The sequence below is a fragment of the Osmerus eperlanus genome, chromosome 20, assembly GCF_963692335.1.
Source record: "Osmerus eperlanus chromosome 20, fOsmEpe2.1, whole genome shotgun sequence".
NCBI classification, from domain to species: Eukaryota; Metazoa; Chordata; class Actinopteri; order Osmeriformes; family Osmeridae; genus Osmerus; species Osmerus eperlanus.
Window position 1 is genome coordinate 14,068,683 of NC_085037.1, and position 24,619 is coordinate 14,093,301.

At 49.1% G+C, this 24,619-nt stretch overlaps 2 protein-coding genes and 1 long non-coding RNA gene across 3 annotated transcripts in view; 2 read left to right on the plus strand and 1 right to left on the minus strand.

Annotated features, from left to right (window-relative positions):
* The window catches only part of hivep1 (HIVEP zinc finger 1), a 33,795-nt gene extending 20,687 nt beyond the window's left edge, over positions 1-13,108 (plus strand). Inside the window, exons 3-9 of the mRNA XM_062486538.1 lie at positions 1,153-1,206; positions 2,676-8,503; positions 8,612-8,748; positions 8,857-9,032; positions 9,721-9,819; positions 10,549-11,060; positions 11,339-13,108. Of these exons, the coding sequence (XP_062342522.1) occupies positions 1,153-1,206; positions 2,676-8,503; positions 8,612-8,748; positions 8,857-9,032; positions 9,721-9,819; positions 10,549-11,060; positions 11,339-12,520 (7,988 nt within the window). The 3' untranslated portion in view covers positions 12,521-13,108. The remainder of the gene's footprint in view (positions 1-1,152; positions 1,207-2,675; positions 8,504-8,611; positions 8,749-8,856; positions 9,033-9,720; positions 9,820-10,548; positions 11,061-11,338) is intronic.
* On the minus strand, positions 1,019-9,836 carry LOC134040585 (uncharacterized). The gene is made up of 3 exons (XR_009932892.1): positions 9,656-9,836; positions 1,565-1,656; positions 1,019-1,143 (listed from the first exon to the last, which is right to left on the minus strand). It is a non-coding gene; the product is annotated as an uncharacterized LOC134040585 (long non-coding RNA).
* A 3,272-nt stretch (positions 13,109-16,380) lies between the features above and the next one.
* Positions 16,381-19,493, plus strand: edn1 (endothelin 1). Its single transcript, XM_062487023.1, has 5 exons — positions 16,381-16,628; positions 16,930-17,080; positions 17,171-17,320; positions 17,698-17,802; positions 18,372-19,493. Exons 1-5 carry the CDS (start codon positions 16,568-16,570, stop codon positions 18,538-18,540), a joined length of 636 nt encoding a protein of 211 aa, XP_062343007.1. The 5' UTR covers positions 16,381-16,567; the 3' UTR covers positions 18,541-19,493.
* The last annotated feature ends 5,126 nt before the right edge of the window (positions 19,494-24,619 follow it).

Below are 24,619 nucleotides of genomic sequence, written 5' to 3' on the forward strand. Positions count from 1 at the left end.
CAGTGCAAGTTACCCAACTCACCCGCAGTGCAAGTGACCCAGCTCACTCGCAGTGCAAGTTACCCAACTCACCCGCAGTGCAAGTGACCCAGCTCACTCGCAGTGCAAGTTACCCAACTCACCCGCAGTGCAAGTGACCCAGCTCACTCGCAGTGCAAGTTACCCAACTCACCCGCAGGGCAAGTGACCCAGCTCACTCGCAGTGCAAGTGACCCAGCTCACTCGCAGTGCAAGTTACCCAACTCACCCGCAGTGCAAGTTACCCAACTCACCCGCAGTGCAAGTGACCCAGCTCACTCGCAGTGCAAGTTACCCAGCTCACTCGCAGTGCAAGTGACCCAGCTCACTCGCAGTGCAAGTTACCCAGCTCACTCGCAGTGCAAGTTACCCAACTCACCCGCAGTGCAAGTTACCCAACTCACCCGCAGTGCAAGTGACCCAGCTCACTCGCAGTGCAAGTTACCCAGCTCACTCGCAGTGCAAGTTACCCAGCTCACTCGCAGTGCAAGTTACCCAGCTCACTCGCAGTGCAAGTTACCCAACTCACCCGCAGTGCAAGTTACCCAGCTCACTCGCAGTGCAAGTGACCCAGCTCACTCGCAGTGCAAGTGACCCAGCTCACTCGCAGTGCAAGTGACCCAGCTCACTCGCAGTGCAAGTGACCCAGCTCACTCGCAGTGCAAGTGACCCAGCTCACTCGCAGTGCAAGTGACCCAGCTCACTCGCAGTGCAAGTGACCCAGCTCACTCGCAGTGCAAGTGACCCAGCTCACTCGCAGTGCAAGTGACCCAGCTCACTCGCAGTGCAAGTTACCCAGCTCACCCGCAGTGCAAGTGACCCAGCTCACCCGCAGCTCACGTATGATAGGCAGCTGGATAGAGTCACACCACAAAGATTCCACACAAGCAAATAAACAACTGAATCAATCCGCTGGTCAACACTCGGTGTTAAAGGTTATAAAATCGATTAGAATAAATAAACACACAGTCTTAAACCTGCTTATGCATTTAGCCTTTATTAATCATAACCATGTTCAACTTTGACATATTCACGTGTGATATGGTACTGTCTGCTGTTGAAGGTGTTTTTCAGAATGCTCCGCTTGCAGTACTTTTCATTCTGAAAAGTAATCCTCTTCCTCATCTGTTTCAGATAAGATAGAAGAAGCACAGAAAGAACTCAAAGATCCCAAGGCATCACAGAAAGGTACGGCATTTAAAACGTATTACTCTAAATGTGGATGGCTCCTGTATTTACAGTACTAGGCTCTAATAGGAATGTATGAACAATGTAAACAGCTACCAGCTAGACAGTGGACTTTGTTAGCTCTGAACCTAAAGCCTGTCACACAACACCACTTCAACAGGAGGGAAATCACCTTGCCTCCCCGTCAGAGCGCTTACAGGAGGGTATTTCTGTACAGATCTGGGTCTCCATTTAGAATGAGGGTAGCTGGGAACTGTCACCAGGGCTGCCAGTTACTGTAAGTAATCCTCTGGCAAGCCGCTTGTTAAAGTAGTTCATTCTATCAACAGTGCTGTCATGCTACAATGCCAGCACATACCTTTAGAGGACCATGTTGGCCTCTATCATCCAAGCGTGATCTTAGAAGGACTCTCCTGCAATCATCAGCTTGTCTAAATCACGGGGAAATGCCTGCAAAAAAAACACAACAGAGCTTAATTTATGTAACTGTTTTTTGAAAAAGCATTAAGTCCTAAAATAATCCCAGTGTGGTCATTTGAGTCCGCTCTGTTTAAAACAGTGGTGCTTAGCTGCTCAGCTGCTGTTCAACAGCAAATAAGACGAAAATGCCTCCGACATTAAAAGGGACTGTGGCATAGGGACTGATAATTATTTCACCCGATTGGGTTTGGAAGAACACAAAGGACCTATGGAAGAACAACAATGACATCATATCTTTCTGATATTTAGTATTTCTGTTGGTAAACAACATCTTAAAAAAAATTGTGTATCATTAACGAAGCCACATGACTAAAATGGAGAGGGTAAAGGAGCGTGTTGTGGAAAGGAGTGGGGATCAAGGAGAGAGAATGAGAGAGAAGCAGAGAGAGAGAAAGAGAGGTAGGAGGAGAGGCGAGGGGGGAGAGAGAGGGAGAGGTAGGAGGAGAGGCGAGGGGGGAGAGGGAGGGAGAAGTAGGAGGAGAGGCGAGGGGGGAGAGAGGGAGAGGTAGGAGGAGAGGCGAGGGGGGAGAGAGGGAGAGGTAGGAGGAGAGGCGAGGGGGGGGGATGAGAGCTGGAGGGATGCGTGGGCCTGCTTGGCTTCAGACGCAGCAGTGCAGGAGATCTCTCAGAGCCCAGGAACAAGACGGCTGAGGGAGACAGCAGGCAGGGATGATGGTGAACGTGTAGCTGTATGAGAAAGGTGTGTCCACCGATGCTAATTATGTTCAACCAGCAGCAAAACCTTTGAACACAGGTAGAGTACAGACATTTACCTTTAATGATAAAGCTGTAGATGAATTAACCTCTTTTAACTATCATGATAATGTGGCGATGTTAAGTGATGTAATACTTTAACTTTTAAAATGTATCTTAAACAAATAGATAAAAACTACGATATGAAACAATCTGGATGGTAAATCTTACAAGAGATCTGGTTGTTGTAATTTAATAATTTCACATCCTCAGCTGTTGTCGTTGCATCTTCGCAGGGTTCAACGAGAGCAGTCGAAGAAGTGCCGACAGCATCAAGGGGCTGAAGAGGAAAAAGGTTGTGGGAGAGAATCAGCTGAAGAAAATCCCCAAGTCTCCCGTCAAGAAGCCCCCACAGGCCAAGACCTCCGAGGCCCAGGGGCCGTCTTCCACAACCCCCTCCTGCTCCTACCCCAGCAGCCCGACCCCTGACCCCACCAGCTCACCAACCCAGAAACATGATGCTGATGATGCTCAGCCTGTCGCTGCATCCTCAGAGGGGGTCAAACACGAGAGGCTAGAGTCCTGGGCACCTCCCCCTGCAGAGCCACAGCCTCCAGAGCCTGCCGGCGCTCCTCCAGACGGACTCTCGTCTGATACCGGGGCGTCCCAGGGGCGGGCCAGGGGCCGGGAGGTGAGCTGTGAGCGGGACTCCTCCTTCCAGACAAGCGCCCCCCTGGAGGTGCTGCTAAAGGCGATGGAGCCTGACTTCAGCACGCTAACCCAGCAGCAAAACTCTTTCCAGGCCACATCCGCTGAGAAACGACGGCACCTTCTTCTCGCTCGGTCCAGTGGAGATGAAAGTGCCATGCCCGCTGTGAATTTCGGACTCCAAACTCAATCGGCCCACATGCAGACTTACTACGTGGACAAACAGGGGAACTACATCGGCATCACATCCGCTTTACCGAGGAACATGCAGCCTTCTACCCAGCCGGCTCCCTTGCAGAGTCCACAGCACTTCGTAACCTCTGTGACCGGTCGTGACAAGCCCAGCTTGCACATGAGCTTCAGTGCCGGGCCTTCTTCCTCCACGCTCAGCCACGCTCCGGTCCAGTCTGGCTCCAGCACTTTACCTCAGAGCCAACCGCCCGTCGTGCACACGTGCCAGTCCCTGTCCGCCAGCGTCCCGAGCACCATCCAGGTCCCCGTCACGCCAGGCTACAACACGGTCCAGATGGCAACTGTCGTCAACTTTGGGCCGGACCAGATGTGTAGCATCTCCACGAAAGACCACAAGCCCAAGAAGCAGGGAAAGTACGTGTGCGAGTACTGCAGTCGGGCATGCGCCAAACCCAGCGTGCTTCTCAAGCACATCCGCTCTCACACAGGAGAGAGACCCTACCCCTGTGTGACATGCGGCTTCTCCTTCAAGACCAAGAGCAACTTGTACAAGCATAAGAAGTCCCACGCCCACGCAATAAAGCTGGGCCTCGTGGCTCGCTCGGACTCCGGAAGCGGGTCCCTCTCGCAGGAGTCTGACAAAGTGCTGGGAGCTCATTCAGACGTAGAGGAGAGTGGAGACAGCGATGAGGAAAGCAGCACCGCAGACCTGGACCCTGACTCCTCCCAGAGCAGCGTCACCGCTCTGTCCGAGAGCAGCCTCCAGAGTGCAGGGACAACACAAGGCAGCCATTGGGAAGGAGAGCCCGCCAACGTTTTTGAGGCTCTTAAAGCGGTGTCCAGTCAGAGAGGCTACGAGCCCAAAGGAACGTCCACCCTTCCCAAAGTGGTTGTGTACCCCGTCAGCGTGTCCCCGCTGCGAGCAGACAGCCCCAGGGTCTCCGAGTCAGCTCCGGAACAGGCCGCCGTCCAGAGGCAACGAGACTTCCAGACCGCCAACCTGAGGTCCAATTCCACTTTCCTGTCCTCCCTGAGGGAGGTGGACTGCTCCAACCCTCTGCAGGACGACCTGGTGGAGGAGGACGACCCGCAGTGCAAGTCTCCTCTCGGAGGTGGACATGCTCAGCTCCAGAGGCAGCAAGCGACGGACTTCTCCCAGCAGCAGCAGGGCAAATGCCTTCTCAGTCCTCGCAGCCTGGGCAGTACAGACTCTGGCTACTTCTCGCGCTCTGAAAGTGCTGACCAGGCCTTGAGCCCCCCAAGCCCCTTCGTGAAGATAACCCCGCCAACAGACATGGACGTGTCCAAAAACGCTCTTCCCAGTCTCCCTGTTGTGGTTTCCACAGTGATGCATGTGACCGCAGAGGAGAAGACATGCGTGGGACTAGGACAGATGCGTCCCCCTCTAGAGACGAAAGCTCTGTCTCTGGAGGAGCGGATATCAAAGTTGATATCTGACAATGAGGCAGTGGTTGACAACAAACAGTTGGACAGCGTCAAACCCAGAAGAACGTCTCTTTCCAGGAGAGGCAGTATCGACTCCCCCAAGTCCTACATATTTAAAGACTCTTTTCAGTTTGATCTGAAACCGATGGGACGAAGATCAAGTTCCAGCTCAGACATACCCAAGTCCCCGTACACGCCCACAGACAAGTCCAAACCAGTATTTCTCCTCTCCGTTCCTCCTCAGTATCCACCAATGGACTGTTTACCAATAACAAGAAGCAACTCCATGCCCACAACACCGGGGCACTCAACCCTGCCTCCCAATGTTGCCCCTCAACCACACCCACTACGGATCTGTCAGTCATTTGATGACAAAATTAGCTCTTTGAATGACGATGTATTTTCTTCTGCCCCCTCTACCCCAAACCCAGCTATACATCCTCGGACTCTTGTAAGGCAAATAGCAGTGGAGGATTCCTCCACAAGCGACGGGCACAGCCTTCCCTCGGTGCGCTCCATGGATGAAGGGTACCATGGATCTGGCATGTCCATAGAGGTCATACAAAGAAGCAGATCTTTTGAGCATGCTCTGGACCGCAGCCGAAAGCCCCAGCAGGGGAAAGGCACCATGTACGAGTGTGAAACCTGCCGCAACAGGTACAGGAAACTGGAAAACTTTGAAAACCACAAGAAATTCTACTGCTCCGAACTCCACGGCCCAAAAAACAAGCCCGTAACTGCTAGTCACCCTGAGAATGACGTGTTTCAGACCAATATGCAGCAGCCCATGGCCCCCAGAACAACTGGTATTCCGGGAATCCTAGAAAACCAGACTTCCATTCGAAAAAGGAGAAAAATGAAGAGTGTTGGTGATGATGACGACCAGTCCCCAACTGACACCACTCCTCCGTGTCCTGCTAGTTTGGACTCCTGCCAGCCACCAACAGCCATAGCAGGTCGGTTCTCTCAGCATGCTGTCATGGTTGATCTGCAGCCACAGAGCAACCCAACACAGGTACCTCACATTCAGCTCGTAGCCCGAGGCACAGACACCTCAGAATCCCGGCTTTCGCCTATAAGAGAGGCCCAGATGAGACCTGGTAAAGAGGGTGGGGAGCTGCAGAGACAAGGCAGTGGGACGTCCGTCATCAGACACACCAACTCCCTCAGCAGACCCAGTTCGTTTGAAACATCGGAATCTATCGACAGAGCTTCACCTGTTGATTTCGTTGAAAAGGACTCCAAAAACCTAGTAAAGACCAGCGCAGAAATTTCATTGGAGAGCTACCACGAGAAGATGTCCATTCCTAAGTGTGCCGACCATGGAAAACAAGGAACGGAAGGTGTTGATGGCAGAGTGGCAGCAACCAGAGAGATCTCTTCTCCCGCACAGCAGTCTCGCCTGGTTCGCCAGAACAACATTCAGGTTCCTGAGATCCTTGTCACCGAGGAGCCTGACCGGGACCATGAAGCCCAGATTACGGAGGCAGTAGAGAAACCAGGAGACACGTTCAACTGGCCTCAGAGGAGTGAAAGTCTGTCAAAGCTTCCCGCCGAGAAGCTTCCACCGAAAAAGAAAAGGATTCGTTTAGCGCAGATGGACCACTCGTCAGGAGAATCCAGCTTGGAGTCGTCTCTGTCTCGGAGCCTAAGCAGGGACAGTAGCCTGTCCAGGTGCTCCAGTATTTCAGCCTCTTTTGACAGAGACGAACCCACGAGGTCAGAGAGCCCCTCCAGAGTTGAGACTGTCAGCAAAACCGCGGAGCCTCAAGGGTTACCCACAGATTTTAACACCCTCGGGGTTCCTGGTGTGATGAGGCGCGCAGCGTCGGAGCAGATCAGCTGCACTCAGCCCTCAGTGGAGGTCTCATGCGACTACCGCAGTAAATCCTTTGATTATGGCAGCGTCTCTCCTAGTAGGTCGCTGTCACCAATGGAACAACTGAACTCTGTCCAGATCTCCCAGGTTTCACAGATCCCTCTTATCGAGAGGAGAAGAGGCCCTTTAGGGCGCCAGATGTCTCTGAAGCTGGGCCCGGAGAGCCAGCAACACACCAGGAAGCAGACCATTCCCCTGGAGAGGCTCACTATTTCATGTGTGACTCCTCTATCTCACCAATGGGTTCATCAGATTGCCAAGAAGCACACCATTGCTCAACCTTTTACTTTGCATTCTGGAGATGCACTGTTGCAAAAGAATGGACAAATGGTGCAAAGCATTAACTTGGGAAGCCAAACCCTACAGCCTCAAGTCCATGGCCTTCCTCATCCATGGCATCAGATATCTAAGGTTCAGTCAGTCCAACTTTCACAGCAACCTCCGGCCAACATCTTAGTGGTCCAAGTAGATCCTCAGAACAAGCATTCTGACCCCAAGGAGAAGAAAAGCTTTGTGCCGAAATACCAACTACAGTGTCCTGCTTTGAGAACTTGCCAAACGTACTGTTTCTCCAGCACACCAGCGACTCAGATAGCTTTGCCAGTCTTAACCATACCCGGTGCCAATCAGATCTTGAGTATTTCAAAGTCTTCAGATGTACTCCACAATGTTTATATTGCTCAGCAGAGCCATCAGGTTGCCGGGTCCATTGTCCTTCCAGTGGGTCCGCATAGTGACCAGAGCCAGACAGGGCCTGTCCCACTGCCACAAATCCTGATAACTCAAGAACAGAATAGTTGCACCCCCACTGTTGTCGGTAAGGGCAGCCTCTCAACTTTACACAGTCTAGATGGTGACATACAGAGTGTCCCAGTCATCAGTAAAGACAGGCCTCAACCTTCAGCTTTTCCTCAAGTAAAACACAGTATCGTTTTCAACATCCAGAACCAAACTACGGAAAAACAAAGACAGCCCTCGCATGGATCTCTTCACTGCACCCAGAAGCTGCCGTCTGTGACCCTCCTCCCTCACCAAGAGCCCACTTCCTCCAGCAAGAGAATGCTGTCACCTGCCAACAGCCTGGACATCGCCATGGAGAAGCACCAGAAGAGAGTCAAGGATGAACATGGTGCCGCTTGTCTCACCGACGGCAGGTCGGTAAATTATCTAAACTCAAAGATGGCCGAGGTCACAAGACAGCGAAAGTTGATGCTTGTCAGACAGGTGTGCACTACTGAGCCAGTAGACAGTCCGATAGAGACTGAGGCCCCGCCTCTGCAGCACGAGAAGACAGACGACGAGGCAGAGCCTCAAGAGACGGCAGATGACAGCAAGCCGATGTCTCCAGACAGCATTGGGCCAGGGAATGAACCATGTCCAGACAGCACTGGGCCAGGGAATCAACCACCCACCGTAAGTTCTCAGGAGCAGTCAAGCACCTCTCCAAGTATCCAGGGATCGCCCATGTCCACCAAGGCTTGTCTGAAACCCCAGGACAGGAGTGAGGAGCAGAGATGGACGCCGTCAAAGTCGCCCATAAGACCGCTGACCTTCCATGGTCAGGTGAAACTGGCCTCGTCTGTGTCTGTAGTCAACACAAGAGACAGCCACAGGCTGTCCTTCCCAAGCCTAAAAACAGCCACCACCTTCACCTGGTGTTACCTGATGAAGAGGAGGCCTCTCCACGTTCCTCAGACAGACCAGAAGATCTCGGCCTACTCCTCCTGGGCTGTCAACCCCAACAACCCCAACCCGCTGGGCTTGCCCACCAAGGTGTTGATGTCTCTCTTTGACTCAAAGCAGAAGTCCAAAACAATTCACTACACCCCAGCAATTACCACCAGCGTCAAGTCAGACATCCTGTCCTATTCCAGCTCTCTTAAAGACATCATGCCGAAGGTAAGGGGGGGGTCTACATCCACACATTTTTGTCCTCCATAAATGTGCTTCCCAAGATGGATGTTGTTTGACATTACGACTGAACGTGTCTGTTTACCCCCTTTGTAGGTCCTTCTCTCTCAGAAATCAGTAACTTCTGAGAAAAAAAACAAAGGACAGACTGAAACTCAGCCAAGTTGCGAGTCGGACAAGGATCAGTCTGCATTGAAAACGGAGCCAAGACGTGTGAAAATATTTGACGGAGGGTACGATTCCGAAATGTTACCTTTTCACAGTTTGTGGAATTACTCCCAAAGATCATAGAACCCGATTTATGTAATCTTGTTAAATTGCTGTTCTGTTACCTACCCTAGGTTCAAATCTAATGAGGATTACGTGTATGTGCGTGGACGAGGTCGGGGTAAATACATCTGTGAGGAGTGTGGAATCCGCTGTAAAAAACCGAGCATGCTGCGCAAACACATTCGCACCCACTCTGATGTCCGGCCCTACCACTGCACACACTGCAACTTCTCCTTCAAGACCAAAGGTCAGAGTTCAGCGAAATGGCTGCTTTTGAAGGAAGTCAGAACCATTAATGCATTACTTAGTCATTCAGTTATTGACAGGATTTAGTTACCATGGTTACAACTATAGGCATAAGTATATATTTGTAACTGTTGCAGCTATTTACTGCTACATAAATATGGATCAGTTAACAATCTTAGCTCCCTTTCAATTTAAACTTTTGTTGATCAGTTATTTTAGGCTCCTAATGAGGTTTGATTGGTTGGACAGAGAGCAGTCTGTGCAGTTTTTAGCAATACATACTGAAAGGCCAAGAGCCAATCAAATTACAGATAATATATTTGAAAGGATGTGTGGGCACATAGGGTTCCTTAAACGTTTCATCCTCTCTGTATTAAACGGCCTCATTAACTTGAATAACAAGCCACAGTGCGCTTCAGAATGTTTCTGATCTCTGATCTTTTTTCCCCGTTGAAAGCCTATACTTTTAAAGATTTTTTTATTCTGTCTCTTAAAAAAAAAAAAAAAAAAAAAAAAGTCTGGATGATTCACCGTTCTAGAACCTGCCTACCCACGCGAAACTGCAGAGCTCTCAGTGTCAGTTCATCCCACGTTCCTGCAGAAGCATCTTTGTCAGTTACTCACCCGTTCCAGCCTGCCCAGAGACGGGCTGTGTTCTGTGTCCTGCCTCATCACCTCCTCTCTTACAGGAAATCTGACCAAGCACATGAAGTCCAAGGCCCACAGTAAGAAGTGCTTGGAGATGGGGGTGTCTGTGTCTCTGGACGACCAGGACGCTGACGACTCAGGTAGCTTCCAGCCTCCACACCCTGTCACACATGTACACGTATGAAGACATGACTTCCCTGTGAGTTACGAAGACCAAACCCAGATATAAAATGCCCCTGAGGAAACGGCAGCACATTTCTGCTGGATCAAAGGTATTTGGCAGATGTTGTATATGCGAATGTGTTGTTGAATAACTCGTTCAGCACAAACCTCCTATGGATTCAGAAGACTATATCACCCCTTCTTTAGTCGTCCCTGATAATGACTTCACAGCTAGGAGATGTGGAATGTTCCTGCCCGTGGTTCTGCAGCTATGCCATTGATCAGTAGCTGTGCTACGGTCTAATTAGAAATTCTAAAAGCAGCTTCTTCCCTGTTAACTGAGAGCACGTGGGCGGCCTGCACAGCGTTTACAGAGAGGAAATTGCTGCGTCTAATTTTAGAAAAAAATGAGAGGCTGCTTGCTGCCTGAAAGCTTTCTATGGTCCGGGCGCTGAGAGCGTAGTTGTTTTTCTCTATCTGCCTGCGATGAGGCTCCGGGCCCTGGTAGTGTATGCACGCTGCTGCAAAGCTCCACCCTTTCAGATGCTGTTCACCAGCAGATGTTGTTATTGTGTAAGTAAAACACAAAACAGGATAGCTGCTTTCTCAATTGATAAAATCCCCCCCAAAAATGTATATGGAATATTAATGTGGTGTTGAGGGGATGGAACGCGGAATATTAACACACCCGTCTCTCGGTTCCCCAGGAGACCGTTGCCACGGCGGCAGCGCAGACCGTCCCGACTCGGACGGGGACGACTCGGACGGCCCCGACGACGAGGACGACAACGAGGAGGAGGAGGAGGACAGCCAGGCGGAGTCGGGCTTGTCCACCAACCCCTCTGTGTCCGCCAGCCCCCAGCACTTCCCCTCCAACCACGAGGGCGCCCCTAGCGCCCTCCTGGCCCAGATGTCCATCAGCCCAGCCCCGCTCCCCCAGCCCCCTGCCTCCGACCTCCACCCCTCTGACTCTGTGCCCATGATGAGCCCCGTGTCCCTGTGCAGGCAGATGTCCATCACCGGAGCCTGCTCCACCCCCCTGACCTACTCCCCCCCTCCTGCAGCCCCCGGCCTCCCCTACGACTCCCACACCTCAGACACAGAGTCCGTCCACATGATGAGTCCTCTCTCGCCGTGCAGGCAGATGTCCATAGACTACCCAGACTTTGAGGTGCCCCCTAGTCCTCCCCCCCTGGCCCGGGGCTCCAAGCTCTGCCAGGTGAGACACGTGTGCTACCCTTCCCTCTCTCTCCATCGCTCCTCCCTTCCTGCCTCCTTGTGCTTGCTTTCACACCCTTACCCTTCCTTTGACTCCTGCATGCAAGGAACTTCCACAGAGCTGTTGTGAAAAGGTATATGGATCCAGCTAGCTGTTTGGGTTTTGCTGTGCAAGCCTTGTTTTTAATATCAGTTTTCATCACTGACCGTCATTGTGTCACCTGGGGTTTTCTGTAATAATGTGTTTGTAAATACAATGTGTTCTTGTCTCTCTAACAGGCTCGCTCCCCGGGCTCCTCCACTCTGCCTGCAGGCGAGGCGGGTGTCCCGGTCGACCGGGGCACCCAAACAGCCTCCTTCGCCCCCCAGAGCACCCTGCACTTTCCCTCCAGTGGCCTGGGCCACAACCTATGCGCTGGGAGCAAGACCCAGACTCACCTCTTCAGCCACCTGCCCCTGCACTCCCAGCAGCCCTGCCAGGCCCCCTACAGCATGATCCCAGTGGGGGGCATCCAGCTGGTGCCAGCTGGGCTGGCAGCCTACTCCACCTTCTTCCCCATCCAGGCGGGGCCTGTCCAGCTCACCATCCCAGCCATGAGTGTCCTCCACCGCAACTCCAGCCCCCTGCTGGGCCCCAGCTCCTCCCCCCAGCCCGAAGGTTCCTCCAGCCAGCCCCTGGTGGTGCAGGAGCCCCTGAGTAGTGTCCTGCCCTGCTTCCCCCTGGGCCAGGTCACAGGCTTGCAGGCCCAGACTTTGCAGCCGCTCAACGTCATGGGCTTGACCAACACAGGCCTGGCCTCCACCCAGCTGCTCTCCCAGCAGGGCCTCGCCCTCAACGCTGCCCTGGGGCTGCAGGTCCTGGCCACCAGCCCCTCCTCCCAGAGCTCCCCCCAGGCTCACATCCCCGGCCTGCAGATCCTCAACATCGCCCTGCCAGCCCTCATCCCTGCCCTCAGCCCCCTCTCCGCCCTCAGCCCCCTGGCCGCCATCAGCCCGCTCCCTGGAGCCTCAGAGAGGCAGAGCAGCCCGCAGGCTCCGGACTGGCCCCGGGGGAACTGCCCCTCAACCTCCCCTCCCAGCAGCAGCCCCCCGCTGGTCACTGACCCCCAGACATCAGGGCCCAGCCCAGGGGAGGGGGAAGCAAGGTCACCACAGGTGGGAGAAGAGAAGGAGGAGGTTAAGTTCACACCAGGTCACTCTGCTACGTCCGGAGCAGAGCTGGGCAGCGCTGAGACGCCCTCAGCAGGGGGTGCTGGTGAGGCACTGCCCCAGAGGCAGGCTAGTGAACTGCTGCCTCAGAGGCAGGCTAGTGAGTTGCTGCCCCAAAGGCAGGTTAGTGAGCTGCTGCCTCAGAGGCAGGCTAGTGAGCTGCTGCCTCAGAGGCAGGCTCAGAGGCAGCCGGTGACTGACGACAGCGAGGCGTCCAGCGATGACGAGGACAGACTGGTCATTGCCACCTGAAACACCCCAATCTGAACAAGCTCTTTTTTCTCCTTTTGTAATGTCACTTTGTAAGATTAAACACTTCAGGGGATTGTCTCTCTGCAAACCAACCTGTCAAAGCACAGTTTCTGACATTCATAGTGTATGTGCAATCATAAATGACTAATTATTATGATGATGATTATGACCAATCATTTTATTTTTACTTTTTGTCAGCAACAGACAATTTATTTTTTGTACATGTTGTATAGACAATTGTGCCTTTTTGGAGTTTCTTGTTTAGGACCCTGTAAATAAAACCTTTTAGATTCAGTAACTGCTTGTGTTTATTTCAGTGGAAGTCAAGACACAAGAAATAGAGGATATCAGTTTTATTTTGAAAAAAATGTCATTCGTAAATTTATGAAAAAACTAAATGTTGTACTGGTAAATGTATATTTCTATGGATTTGGGGCAATGTTTCTGTGTACAGATGTTGTGTTCAACTATTTATTATATTCCATCTAGTGCCCGTGATGATTCATGTCCATAGCTATGTGTAATATGGTTGCTTTACATTGCGGTATCAATATTATCAACTGTATCAGTAAAACTTTGTTTACAAACGTACAAGTGGTACAATTGTCTTTTTTTCTCGAACATTCTCACCTGGCTCACATTCACACAACTCTCTAGGTCTGTTTACACATCACTCTGATGTTGATAAAAAAAACCATGGTAGTCCAGAACCACCAACACTATGTATATTATAAAATTACATTGTATCACCCAAACTCATGGAAATATGACCTGGAAGGGAAGAATCCACCAGGCATGGCTATGGATTCATCTCGAGCTTTACAGAAAAGCCCCCCTCCTTCCGCCGGGCAGCGATGACTCATCCGTCTGTCTTCTTCCTGTCAGTCAGGTAACCACGAATATGAGACAACAACGACCCCTAGTGGGCAGACGGTCTCCTGCCTTAAACCTTCAAGAGGCGCAAAATGAAAACAACTTGGTAAAGGCTGAGTCGCAAAGCCGCCGCATCAAAGGGGCTGGACCGTCTTAAAGCCCCAAGTCTGTTATGACAGTGCTGTTTCATACAGGAATAATACCACTACTCTGTGGAGGAAAGAGTAGTCTCCTTATAGTAGGAAACTGTAGCTTCAGTGACGGGTGCAATGCATTTGAAACCTCTGCCGCCCACGACCAGAGAAGGGAAGTAACGAAGTACAAATACTTGACAACAAAATAACAATGTAATGACAGTGTAACATCAGTGTAACAACAGTGTAATGGTTGTGTAATAACAACATAATAACAGTAACAACAGAGTAATGGTTGTGTAATAACAACATAACAGAGTAACAACAGTGCAGAGATGGCAAAAGTACACACATCCTTCAATCAAGTAGAAGTACAGATACTCATTTAAAAAAAGACTGGTAAAAGTAGAAGTAATGACTACACTTTAAGGTGAGCCATTACTACTACCTGTTTTAGTGTCACGCTGGTAACTGGACTTCACATCATATTAATATATGAATACAAAAAGACACCACAGACACACAGCACATTCACCAGGAGTCCTTTTTGACTCAGATAATTGGGCGATGGGTGATCAGGAATGTCTCTATCATGTGGACATTGCTACCTCCCTCTGTCTCATGCTACCTCCCTCTGTCTCATGCTACCTCCCTCTGTCTCATGCTACCTCCCTCTGTCTCATGCTACCTCCCTCTGTCTCATGCTACCTCCCTCTGTCTCATGCTACCTCCCTCTGTCTCATGCTACCTCCCTCTGTCTCATGCTACCTCCCTCTGTCTCATGCTACCTCCCTCTGTCTCATGCTACCTCCCTCTGTCTCATGCTACCTCCCTCTGTCTCATGCTACCTCCCTCTGTCTCATGCTACCTCCCTCTGTCTCATGCTACCTCCCTCTGTGTCATGCTACCTCCCTCTGTCTCATGCTACCTCCCTCTGTCTCATCCAGAACGTTACCCTCTTCTTGTTGCCTTGCTTCATGGTAGCAAGAAGAAAGTACAGATATTTGTGTAAAAATATTTTGTTACTGTACTAAAGTGTTACTGTACTAAAGTGTTACTGTACTAAAGTGTTACTGTACTAAAGTAGATTTTTCTAGAATCGGTACTTTTCTGAGAACTTTTTGCTTTCCTTCCTTACATTTTTTACACAAATATCTATACTTTCTAATTCTTAAATTTTCAAACCAGGCTTATTACTTTAGTTTTGTCATTGCCCGCCTTTTTCATTTCCTGGCTATCACGCACAACAAACGTAAGCTTGTCTACGAAGCTACCATGGAGCAATGACTATGATTTGACCGTTATTACACTGTTATTACACTGTAATTATGTTGTTATTAAACTGTTGTTACACTGTTAGTACACTATTATTTTGTTATTACACTGTTACACTGTTGTTACACTGTTATGATGTTGTTATTACACTATCATTACACTGTGATTACACTGTTGTTAAACTGCCATGACAACTGCTGTTGAGTTTCTCTAAACACAGACGGTTCCTTGACTCTGACCAATGGAACACTGTTAGAGCCCTGCACTTCTGATCCTTCATCTTCTGCTGTGCTTTACTCTATATACTATTTGTACATAATATATAAAAAACATATTAAAGTGTCTGTTAAAACAATATACAAAATAAGTACATTTGACATAAAGAATGTAGACAAGCCAGACAAGCTATGCTGCCAGCAGTAGAACTTGTTCCCTAACCCAGGCTACACCAGGCCGGCCGGTGGAAACAGCAACATCAGCCCTTCACTGGGAGAGAGACTGCCGTCAGAAGGCCTGTCATGGAGAGGGCTTCCACTCTCCTCCACAGTACAGTTCCCAGCTCCCAACAGGAGGGAAGGACTGGGGGCGGAACCCTTGTTACTGAGAAAGAAAGATTATAGTTAGGCGATGTCAGGTGGTCAACCAGCCTCAGTGGTGGAGGTTTGGACTGCTAATCAAGAGGTCACAAGTTCAGATCCCCCTTTACTTCGCTTTGTCTGTAAGATTCTAAATGAATAGTTTGAATGAAACCAGGCTTCAGTTAACAACTCACTTGGGCCTTACATCATTGTGAAAACTTCGGATGTCCTATGTTTTTTGCTTAAATATGCCAAATTTTGTTGACTGTTGTTTGAACACTCCTCATTCCACTCATCATTAGATTGGTGGTGCGTGAACAGGTTTACATGTTGTTAATAAGCTGCCCTTTATGTGTGTGGCTTAGTTTGTGGACTATGTGGGTGTGTGGGAGTGTAGGAGCACGTTCCAGGTATGAACACTGTTTTCCTAATTCTCCCCTGGTAGAAGAGCCTGCCAGGTACACTAGAATGACAGTCTGCTGCCAGACTGCACCTCTTCAAATGTTTGAGTTTTTTAGTTTGTTTTTTAGTTTTTCCTGAAAAAGTTGAATCCATAAGAGATCAAAACATGTTGGCAAGATGGTTCACTTTATTATAATCAAGTCACAAATATTTCAATATTCCCATCTCTTTTCATTCTTATCGTAACTAATGTTTCTGTTTGATTAATTCATGTACTTTGTTTTAAATTGAATACGCGTAGACCAGCCTACTGTTTATGTCATTGAAGCACATTAATAGATACTCGGCTGCCATCTGCTGATACAGAAACGCAACAGTTTTAGTAGAAAACAATTTGAAATTGGCTTGACTTCATGCGACGCCACCAAACGGCGTCTCCATCCTTAGGAATCAAGTTCTTATCTTGCTCTGCACGTTGCATGTCGGTGACTATTAACAAACAGCATTGTCTACGAATAAGCCAAAGGGGGGAAACAGTTTACACGCGACTGAAGGGGTGGAGGGGAGCTGGGACGTGCCTATATAAGTAGCCTAGTCCAAGTCATGCACATGTGGGTCACTGTCAGAGCTGAGAAGGTGCGAGGCGTTTTTGCGCTCCTTTCAAAACTTGTGTCTGAATAGACGCATTTAGTGTCGAGTCGCTCTTTGCTGGTTTTGGAGTTGTTTTTTTAAATTACTGAAACAGGGATTATTCCGCAGATCTTTAAAAGGAAATATATTCGAAGATGGATTTACGAATCTTATTATCTATGCTGACAATGATGTTTGCTGGATTTTTGCTTAGAGGTAATAAAAAATATATATTTACATGTTATTTACATCTCTAGCCGATAAGTAACATTTGGATTTGATGTGGACTAACTGCCGCTATTTAACACATTTTGCACGCTCTCTTAATTTTGTGTTGCATAACCCAGGTCCTCAAATTTTATCCCCAAGATTTTAAATCTATATTTATTTTACAAATCAAAATCTAACAATCAGACTGAATGGAGTGTTGATGCTTAGGCTAGTGTTTGATTTAATCATTCTTTGGAGATATTGGAGCTACGGACAAACAATAATCATTGTCTCGTGTTTAAACTAGTCACCGCTGCTCCTGTGAGTGAGGACAGCCCAGCTCCTACAGTCTCCCCGGAGCGACACGCGAGGACCAAGAGATGCTCCTGCGCAACCTTCCTCGACAAGGAGTGCGTGTACTTCTGTCACCTGGATATCATCTGGGTCAACACACCGGAGTAAGTTCTGTTTCTGAACCCGCAACGCTCAATCATTTATTATCATGTAGTTTAAACTGAATTCTACAACGATTACTTTATTTCCTCCAGGCGTGTAGTTTCGTACGGACTGGGCAACGCCGCTAGAAGGAAGCGCGCGCTCAGGGAACCTGTGGTACCCAAACGGGCCTCGCGCTGTTCTTGCGTCAGTGAGGAGGACCGAACCTGCAAGCGCTTCTGCCAGTTGGGAAATCACCTCAGGTAAGATTTGTTGCGTAATGTTGCAATTTGTTATTAGTTCTGACTTGTCAAAATCCTCTCAGGTAAAACTATTTACCCTGCGGATAGGCAATTCCGCCTATGTAATGTTTGGTATTTGAAACATATCATTTTATTAACGGATGGACAGTCATTATCTATATTATCCTCGGGTTACAGCAGTACATTCTGTTTAATCCGTTCCATATGACGTTAGATTCCAGAGGTTGCGTAAACGGTTAGTGTGTGCATATGAAGTGCCAACAGGGCTCAAATTAAAACATGTGGAAACACGTTATTTTTTTAAATAAAAGTTTTGAGCCCAAGAGAAATCGTTGGAACCAGACCCATGCAAATGTATCGCCCGCTTTCGTTCTCAGATATGCGGCAGCGCGAGACAAGGTGATCCTCTCCGCCGAGGGCGACGCTTGTGCTGAGCGGCAACACAAACACAAACATGCAACCAGCAAGGCCAGGATTAGAAGGTAAGAGAAATCTGCCGAATACCTCAGGTCTATTTTCTAAAATATGTGAACACAATAATTATAACCTCTTACGAGAAAAGCCTTTTTGTGGGAATCAATCAAACTCAAACCGAGCACATAATTCCATCATGGGTAAAAAAAAAAAAAAGTGCACCGCGGTGAGGATTTCTTTCACCCAAAATGTGAACATTTCAGAGACAAATACAGTTTCAAAGTTTGATTTATCTCTTCAGTAGGGTGGAATTTCCCTAGTCAAAAAACAATAATTTGATCACTTTTTCCTGACAAAAATGTCAAACGTGTGAGTGAGGCCTCTCTGAGCCTCTCATGTTTGGAAACCAGACCCTCCTGCTGTCTGGGGCGCCTGCCTCTGAACGATTCTGACACGTTCATAAATAGGAACATACAATGTCTACTGACATGATGAACCAACACTATGAAATGTGGCCCACCATGTGGTTAAAGTTGAGATAATTCCCAGCTCTTCAACCCTATCAAAATCACCATAACCTGAACTCAGCCGGTAAACATATAGTTTAATCCTAACTGTCCCTGCTCTTTGTTTCCAGGATGAGAGACAGGATCCAGAGACGACCATGTCCCGCTGGGCTGATGGCCACACTGAAAACTTGCCTTCTGCTGGAAAACTGGAGTGAGAGACAGCACCACAAGGTGAAAGACTGGAGTGAGAGTCAGCACCACAAGGTGAAAGACTGGAAGGACGAGGTTGTAGTCTGAGGTTGTAGAGGAAGACAGACAGAGAACCTTAACCACAACCCTCTGTGAGAAAGCGAGATATTCCCTCCTCACTCCCTCCATCACAGAGGCCTGTGCTGCGCTCTCAGGATGGAGACCTGGAGACCTGGCGAAGGTTCGCTCCATCTCTGCAGGGGTTCTGAGGATCCTCGGGGGTTTCTAAACCCTGGTCTAGCCTCACTGAACTAGCTGCTCTGGTCACAGCTAGAGAGACCAGGTCTACTGAGGAGTCCTCATCTGAACACTAACCTGAACACACCGGGACTACAACACTAACTGTACAAGACAGCTGGAAGTGAACATTATCTTCTGACTTGAGCTGTTGAAATACTGTTTGGATCTCTCTGCCAGTCACTGGATTTGAGTTCTGGCTTCAGCTGTGCTTTGCCATGTTCCTGCATTTCCAGGACTCAGTATCTTGATTTTCTCAAGAAACGTTCATGTGTGCAACTTTGTCACTGTCACAATTTAGAAGTTTGGACAAAACCTCAACTCTTGTCAAATGACCCTGTGACCTACACATGCTAGCTAACATTCTGAAATCATGTCAGTCTTGTTGGAATATTTCCATACAGACATATATACTGTAAAATTAGACCATGAACAAATTGTAATGTCTTTATATTTCTGTTGAAATGAAATCTAATGCTGTCTGCATGTGGTCCTCTACAGGGCTGCTGCTTTGTGGTTTACATGCTGGTTGGTTCCTCCCTGTGATCACATGACATCTCTAGAGCTGAGTTTGCCTTCATGAACTGTATCACAATGTATTTAAGGCACATTATGTTATGTTATTAAGTTTTATTTATTCTTGTTAAACTATGTGTTTATGAGCCATATTGGTCTGTGACAGAATAAATTATGCTCGTTCATTTCTGTGAAATGCATCCCCACCAAGGTGCCAAGATGTTGGCAGAACTTAGGGAAATAAATATTCACCACCTATTTAAAACTCCTTTGTTCCTGTCTTGCTTTCCTCACACACATCTTATAAGGTGACGATCTGAGAACTCCTCTGAATGTGGAGATACACTTAACTAATCCAGTCAACGAGCTGGTCTGAGATAAGAGAACTTTTACCAAGGTTGACCATAATAAAGGAAAACATCCATATTTATCACATACCATGTCCCATAGTGCAATAGATGACAACGTTACTGGACCACACCTGGGCAAATGTGATCTGATAGCCAGAAAGCCTTCACCTTCTGGTGATGTACATGATTTACAGCAAAATATGGCCTTGCACTGGACATAGAAGATTATTTTGTGGTAAAAAAAAAACCTGTCTTGAGAGAGACAAGCTCCATCTCTATGAAAATCTGACGTTCCTGCTGTTTGTTTTCTCATATTGTCAATGCAAATTGCAAAAATTAGTTTAAAAAATATTATTTTACAAAATCATAAAACATTCCACTTCAAAGCTACTAAAAACACAGAAATCACCCAGATGCAGTCTGGTCTGGCAGGTAGCTGCAGTCTGGTCTGGCAGGTAGCTGCAGTCTGGTCTGGCAGGTAGCTGCAGTCTGGTCTGGCAGGTAGCTGCAGTCTGGTCTGGCAGGTAGCTGCAGTCTGGTCTGGCAGGTAGCTGCAGTCTGGTCTGGCAGGTAGCTGCAGTCTGGTCTGGCAGGTAGCTGCAGTCTGGTCTGACAGGTAGCTGCAGTCTGGTCTGGCAGGTAGCTGCAGTCTGGTCTGGCAGGTAGCTGCAGTCTCTGGCAGGTAGCTGAAGCAAGTCTGGGTCTGGGGACTGAGAAGGTTAACAACACAGGGACTGACCCAGGGCTGCTGCACAATGGGACTCGCACAGACAGCTACACAGCATGGAACTCCCTGGAGACATCAGCTTTAGTAACTCATTAGTCTTTTGAATAGGTCCAGCACTAACATAATGGCCCATTACACCGTGTGGAATCTCTTCGACTCGACAGGAATTCTCGAGTCCAGCAGCTAAACAATAGGACTGTGTGTGAGCGCCTCCAGGGAGGGGCGGCCCGGCAACGGCTCTGACGTCTGACCGCTGCCCTCCCAACCTCCACACACCCTCCCAACCTCCACACACCCTCCACACACCCTCCCAACCTCCACCCAACCTCCACACACCCTCTTCAACCTCCACACACCCTCCCAACCTCCACACACCCTCCAAACCTCCACACCCTCCCAACCTCCACACACCCTCCCAACCTCCACCCAACCTCCACACACCCTCTTCAACCTCCACACACCCTCCCAACCTCCACACACCCTCCCAACCTCCACACCCTCCCAACCTCCACACACCCTCCCAACCTCCACACACCCTCCACACACCCTCTTCAACCTAAACACCCTCCACACACCCTCCCAACCTCCACACACCCTCTTCAACCTAAACACCCTCCACACACCCTCCCAACCTCCACACACCCTCCACACACCCTCCCAACCTCCACACACCCTCCCAACCTCCACACACCCTCCCAACCTCCACACACCCTCCACACACCCTCCCAACCTCCACACACCCTCCCAACCACACAACACCTCAGTGGTTGGTCTGAGTCCCTCCATGACCCCAGTGGTGACCTGAGAGAAGCCTGTCTAAAATAGAAGGTCAGAGACAGAAGGAAGGTCCACATGTAAAACTAGCTTTGTACCTGTTGATGGCTGGAGAGGTCAGACTCACAGAGCAGAGCATGCAGTGGAGGAGAGGTCAGACTCACAGGGCAGAGCATGCAGTGGAGGAGAGGTCAGACTCACAGAGCAGAGCATGCAGTGGAGGAGAGGTCAGACTCACAGGGCAGAGCATGCAGTGGAGGAGAGGTCAGACTCACAGGGCAGAGCATGCAGTGGAGGAGAGGTCAGACTCACAGGGCAGAGCATGCAGTCGAGGAGAGGTCAGACTCATAGGGCGGAGCATGCAGTGGAGGAGAGGTCAGACTCACAGGGCAGAGCATGCAGTGGAGGAGAGGTCAGACTCACAGGGCAGAGCATGACAGGGTCTCATGCCGTCTATTATGGAAATGTGTGCAGGTGTTCAGGTGTTCAGGTGTGCAGGTGTTCAGGTGTGCTCAACAAGAGAACGTCTCAATTAAAATGCTGTAAAACAGACAAAATCAAATCCAGAAGACGTACACAGCACAGTCAGTGTTCTTTACAAAATGACACATCCATGAGCCATTTTCATGATAAGATTTGTATGTTGGTTTTGGGCTTACAGTCTTTGTAAAGTTCATGAAAGCCAGACATGCAAAAGCTTGCGGGCTTTCTAACTAAAGGTATGCCCTTCTCTCAAGGCCTCGACCAGAAGAATTAGCTGCAGGTCGTTTTATTTTTGGATCTGGAACATCCCTCCGAAGAACGATAACTGTCAGTCGACTGAACTCCTGCCAAGATCAGGGGTGAACTGTAGTTCTCTGCCTCACCATAGAAATTCATCTCAACGGCTCCATCTCTTAGTTTACAAACAGATTCTAACAGTTTTAATACAGGTTCCACAACAGGTCGCTTGTAAGTAGCCAAGTATTCTAGCAGAACCATCAAATGCTTTTGAAGGAATTTAGTTGTTTCAGTGTTCTGTGTTTCACACCAGCCTGTTTGTCTGGGTCATAACTATTACATTTTCAGATATTATTAGACTTCAGTATATTGTGAGCAAACAGAAATGTGTTTCATAACGATTCCAAAGATAATATGGTAAAGTGTTTTGAAGCCAGCGCAGTAGTCATGTGACGTGAGTGGCGACACTTGATGGTAAAAGCTCCAGTGTTGCTGTGTGCGTTCCTCGCCTTTGTCAGCCTGTTTGTTTATATTGCTAGGCAGGTGGAGATTAGGCCTTGTTCATTCCTCCCTCCCTCCCTCCCTCCCTCGTTAATGACATGGACAATCACAGGAAAACATGGAAACCTGGGAAGATAAAGACAGATGTTTTGTAATGAGATGTGTTCGTTCCACAGTCGGCATGCCTGAGTGAATCCGCTTCACTGCAGTGATTTAGACCAATGAGATATGACACTAGTATTGGCCCCAGTCCTGCTGCACACAGGAGGAGAAACAGCTTCCTTCCAGACCATGCATGTACATGAACACAGCTACCCTGAAGAGAACCTGCAGATCCTCACCTGCAGACACAGACTCTGTCCTGACGAGCCACACAGACTCTGCAGCAGGTCAGTTACTCTGACTCCTCTATCAGGTCAGTTACTCTGACTAATCTATCAGGTCAGTTACTCGGATTCCTCTATCAGGTCAGTTACTCTGACTCCTCTGTCAGGCCAGTTATTCTGACTCCTCTGTCAGGCCAGTTATTCTGACTCCTCTGTCAGGTCAGTTAATCAGACAGGCCACATGCTTGTGGCCTCCTCTGTCACCCTGCCAGCAGCAGAGACAACAACATCCAGAGCGCTGCCAGGCTGTTACGACAGGACCTGCAGGACAGCGGCCAAGAGAGAGATAGCCTTCTGGGTTAGGGTTAGGTGAGGCTAACCCTAACCCAGGACCTGCAGGACCGCGGCCAAGAGAGAGATAGCCTTCTGGGTTAGGGTTAGGTGAGACTAACCCTAGACTTCTGGGTGGCACTCATTGTGCAGCTTTTCTCCCTCTGCCTTTCATTGTCTTTGTTCATGCCAAGGTGATTGTTCTCAGTCCTGTGCTTGAGTTCTCTACCCAGGTTGTGCCCTTCCATTGTCCCTGTAAGAATGTGTGCTTGGGTCTGACATGAGTCACCAACTCCAGTCCACAGCTCCAGTGTTACTGACGCTTTCTGACGAGACGTCAGTGCGGCCAGCAGGGAGCAGATTCTCTCCAGGACTTTGGACTCGTCTGGAGAATGTGTTTTTCGCTGCCTTTATTGCTGGCATTATATGAGATGCAGATGATACTGTGATAAAGGGTGTTATGCTATCACTAATCAAACAATGCTTGCCTTTTTAATCTCTGCCCATGTTTACACCCATGTCAAAGTATTGTTTTACAGAATCAAGGAAGTTGGTGTATAACAGTCAAGCTCTACCTGAGGAATGTACCAATATAATCCCATCTCTCTGGGGTGCCCTGGTAGCTCACCAGTTATATGTACCATGTAGGCTGAGGCCTTAACACTGCGGCCGGGGTTACAATCTGGTCTTGGCCCTTTGCCTTCCTCTCTCTTCCTGCCTTTCCTTTCACACTTAATTTCTTCAAAGAAAACTAGCCAATAAAGCATAAAAAATTCCCCAAATATATTTCACGAGTTCAGTAACACACCAGCGATAGAATAAGTGATATGTTTTTTATTGAGGCAGGGCTGGTAGCAAGCCAAGCCTGATTGAGTGGAGTAGGCTGGTAGCAGAACTTGTAATTGAAAACGGGGAGTTGGAGGTTCGGTCGCATTCCTCCGTGCTTTAGCCGGGCTGATGTGTTTCAGTTGGAGTGAAGGAGGAGTCTTGGTGTGTCGTCTTCCTCCCAAACTTCAGTTAACTCCCTTATGAGAATTCCGTCTTTAATCTGCATTCCCAAAGGCTCACCCTGGTTCAGTGACGGGTCAGAAGTTTACAGCCATCAGTGCTGGAGTCCCCAGGCGTGGAACCAGGAGAGGAACAACAACAGGGAGGTTCCACAGACCGGGCTGTAACATGCGGGAGCCGTGAGTCAGGAAGCAGGTCAGAGGTAACGTGCACACACGAGCACACACCAGCACAACATTCATCCAGGAGGTAAACACCTCCTCCATGAGAGCCAAGCACACCTGTGGAGGAGGTCTATACACCACACCACTTCAGCTGTATATCAGATGAACTTCTATTGACTGCATGACTCATTGTACACACAGTTAGAATGTGATGATGGTCTGGTTGGTGTTGTATGGCGTGGTGCCCTGGAGGTGCTCTCTGTGGAGTCTTCACACAGGAGGTTAACCCTGGGACTCCAGGCAGGGAGGTTAACCCTGGGACTCCAGGCAGGGAGGTTAACCCTGGGACTCCAGGCAGGGAGGTTAACCCTGGGACTCCAGGCAGGGAGGTTAACCCTGGGACTCCAGGCAGGGAGCACTGCACTGGCATGGCACCAGGAACCCCCTAACACTCTACTGACCCTGCATCTCATC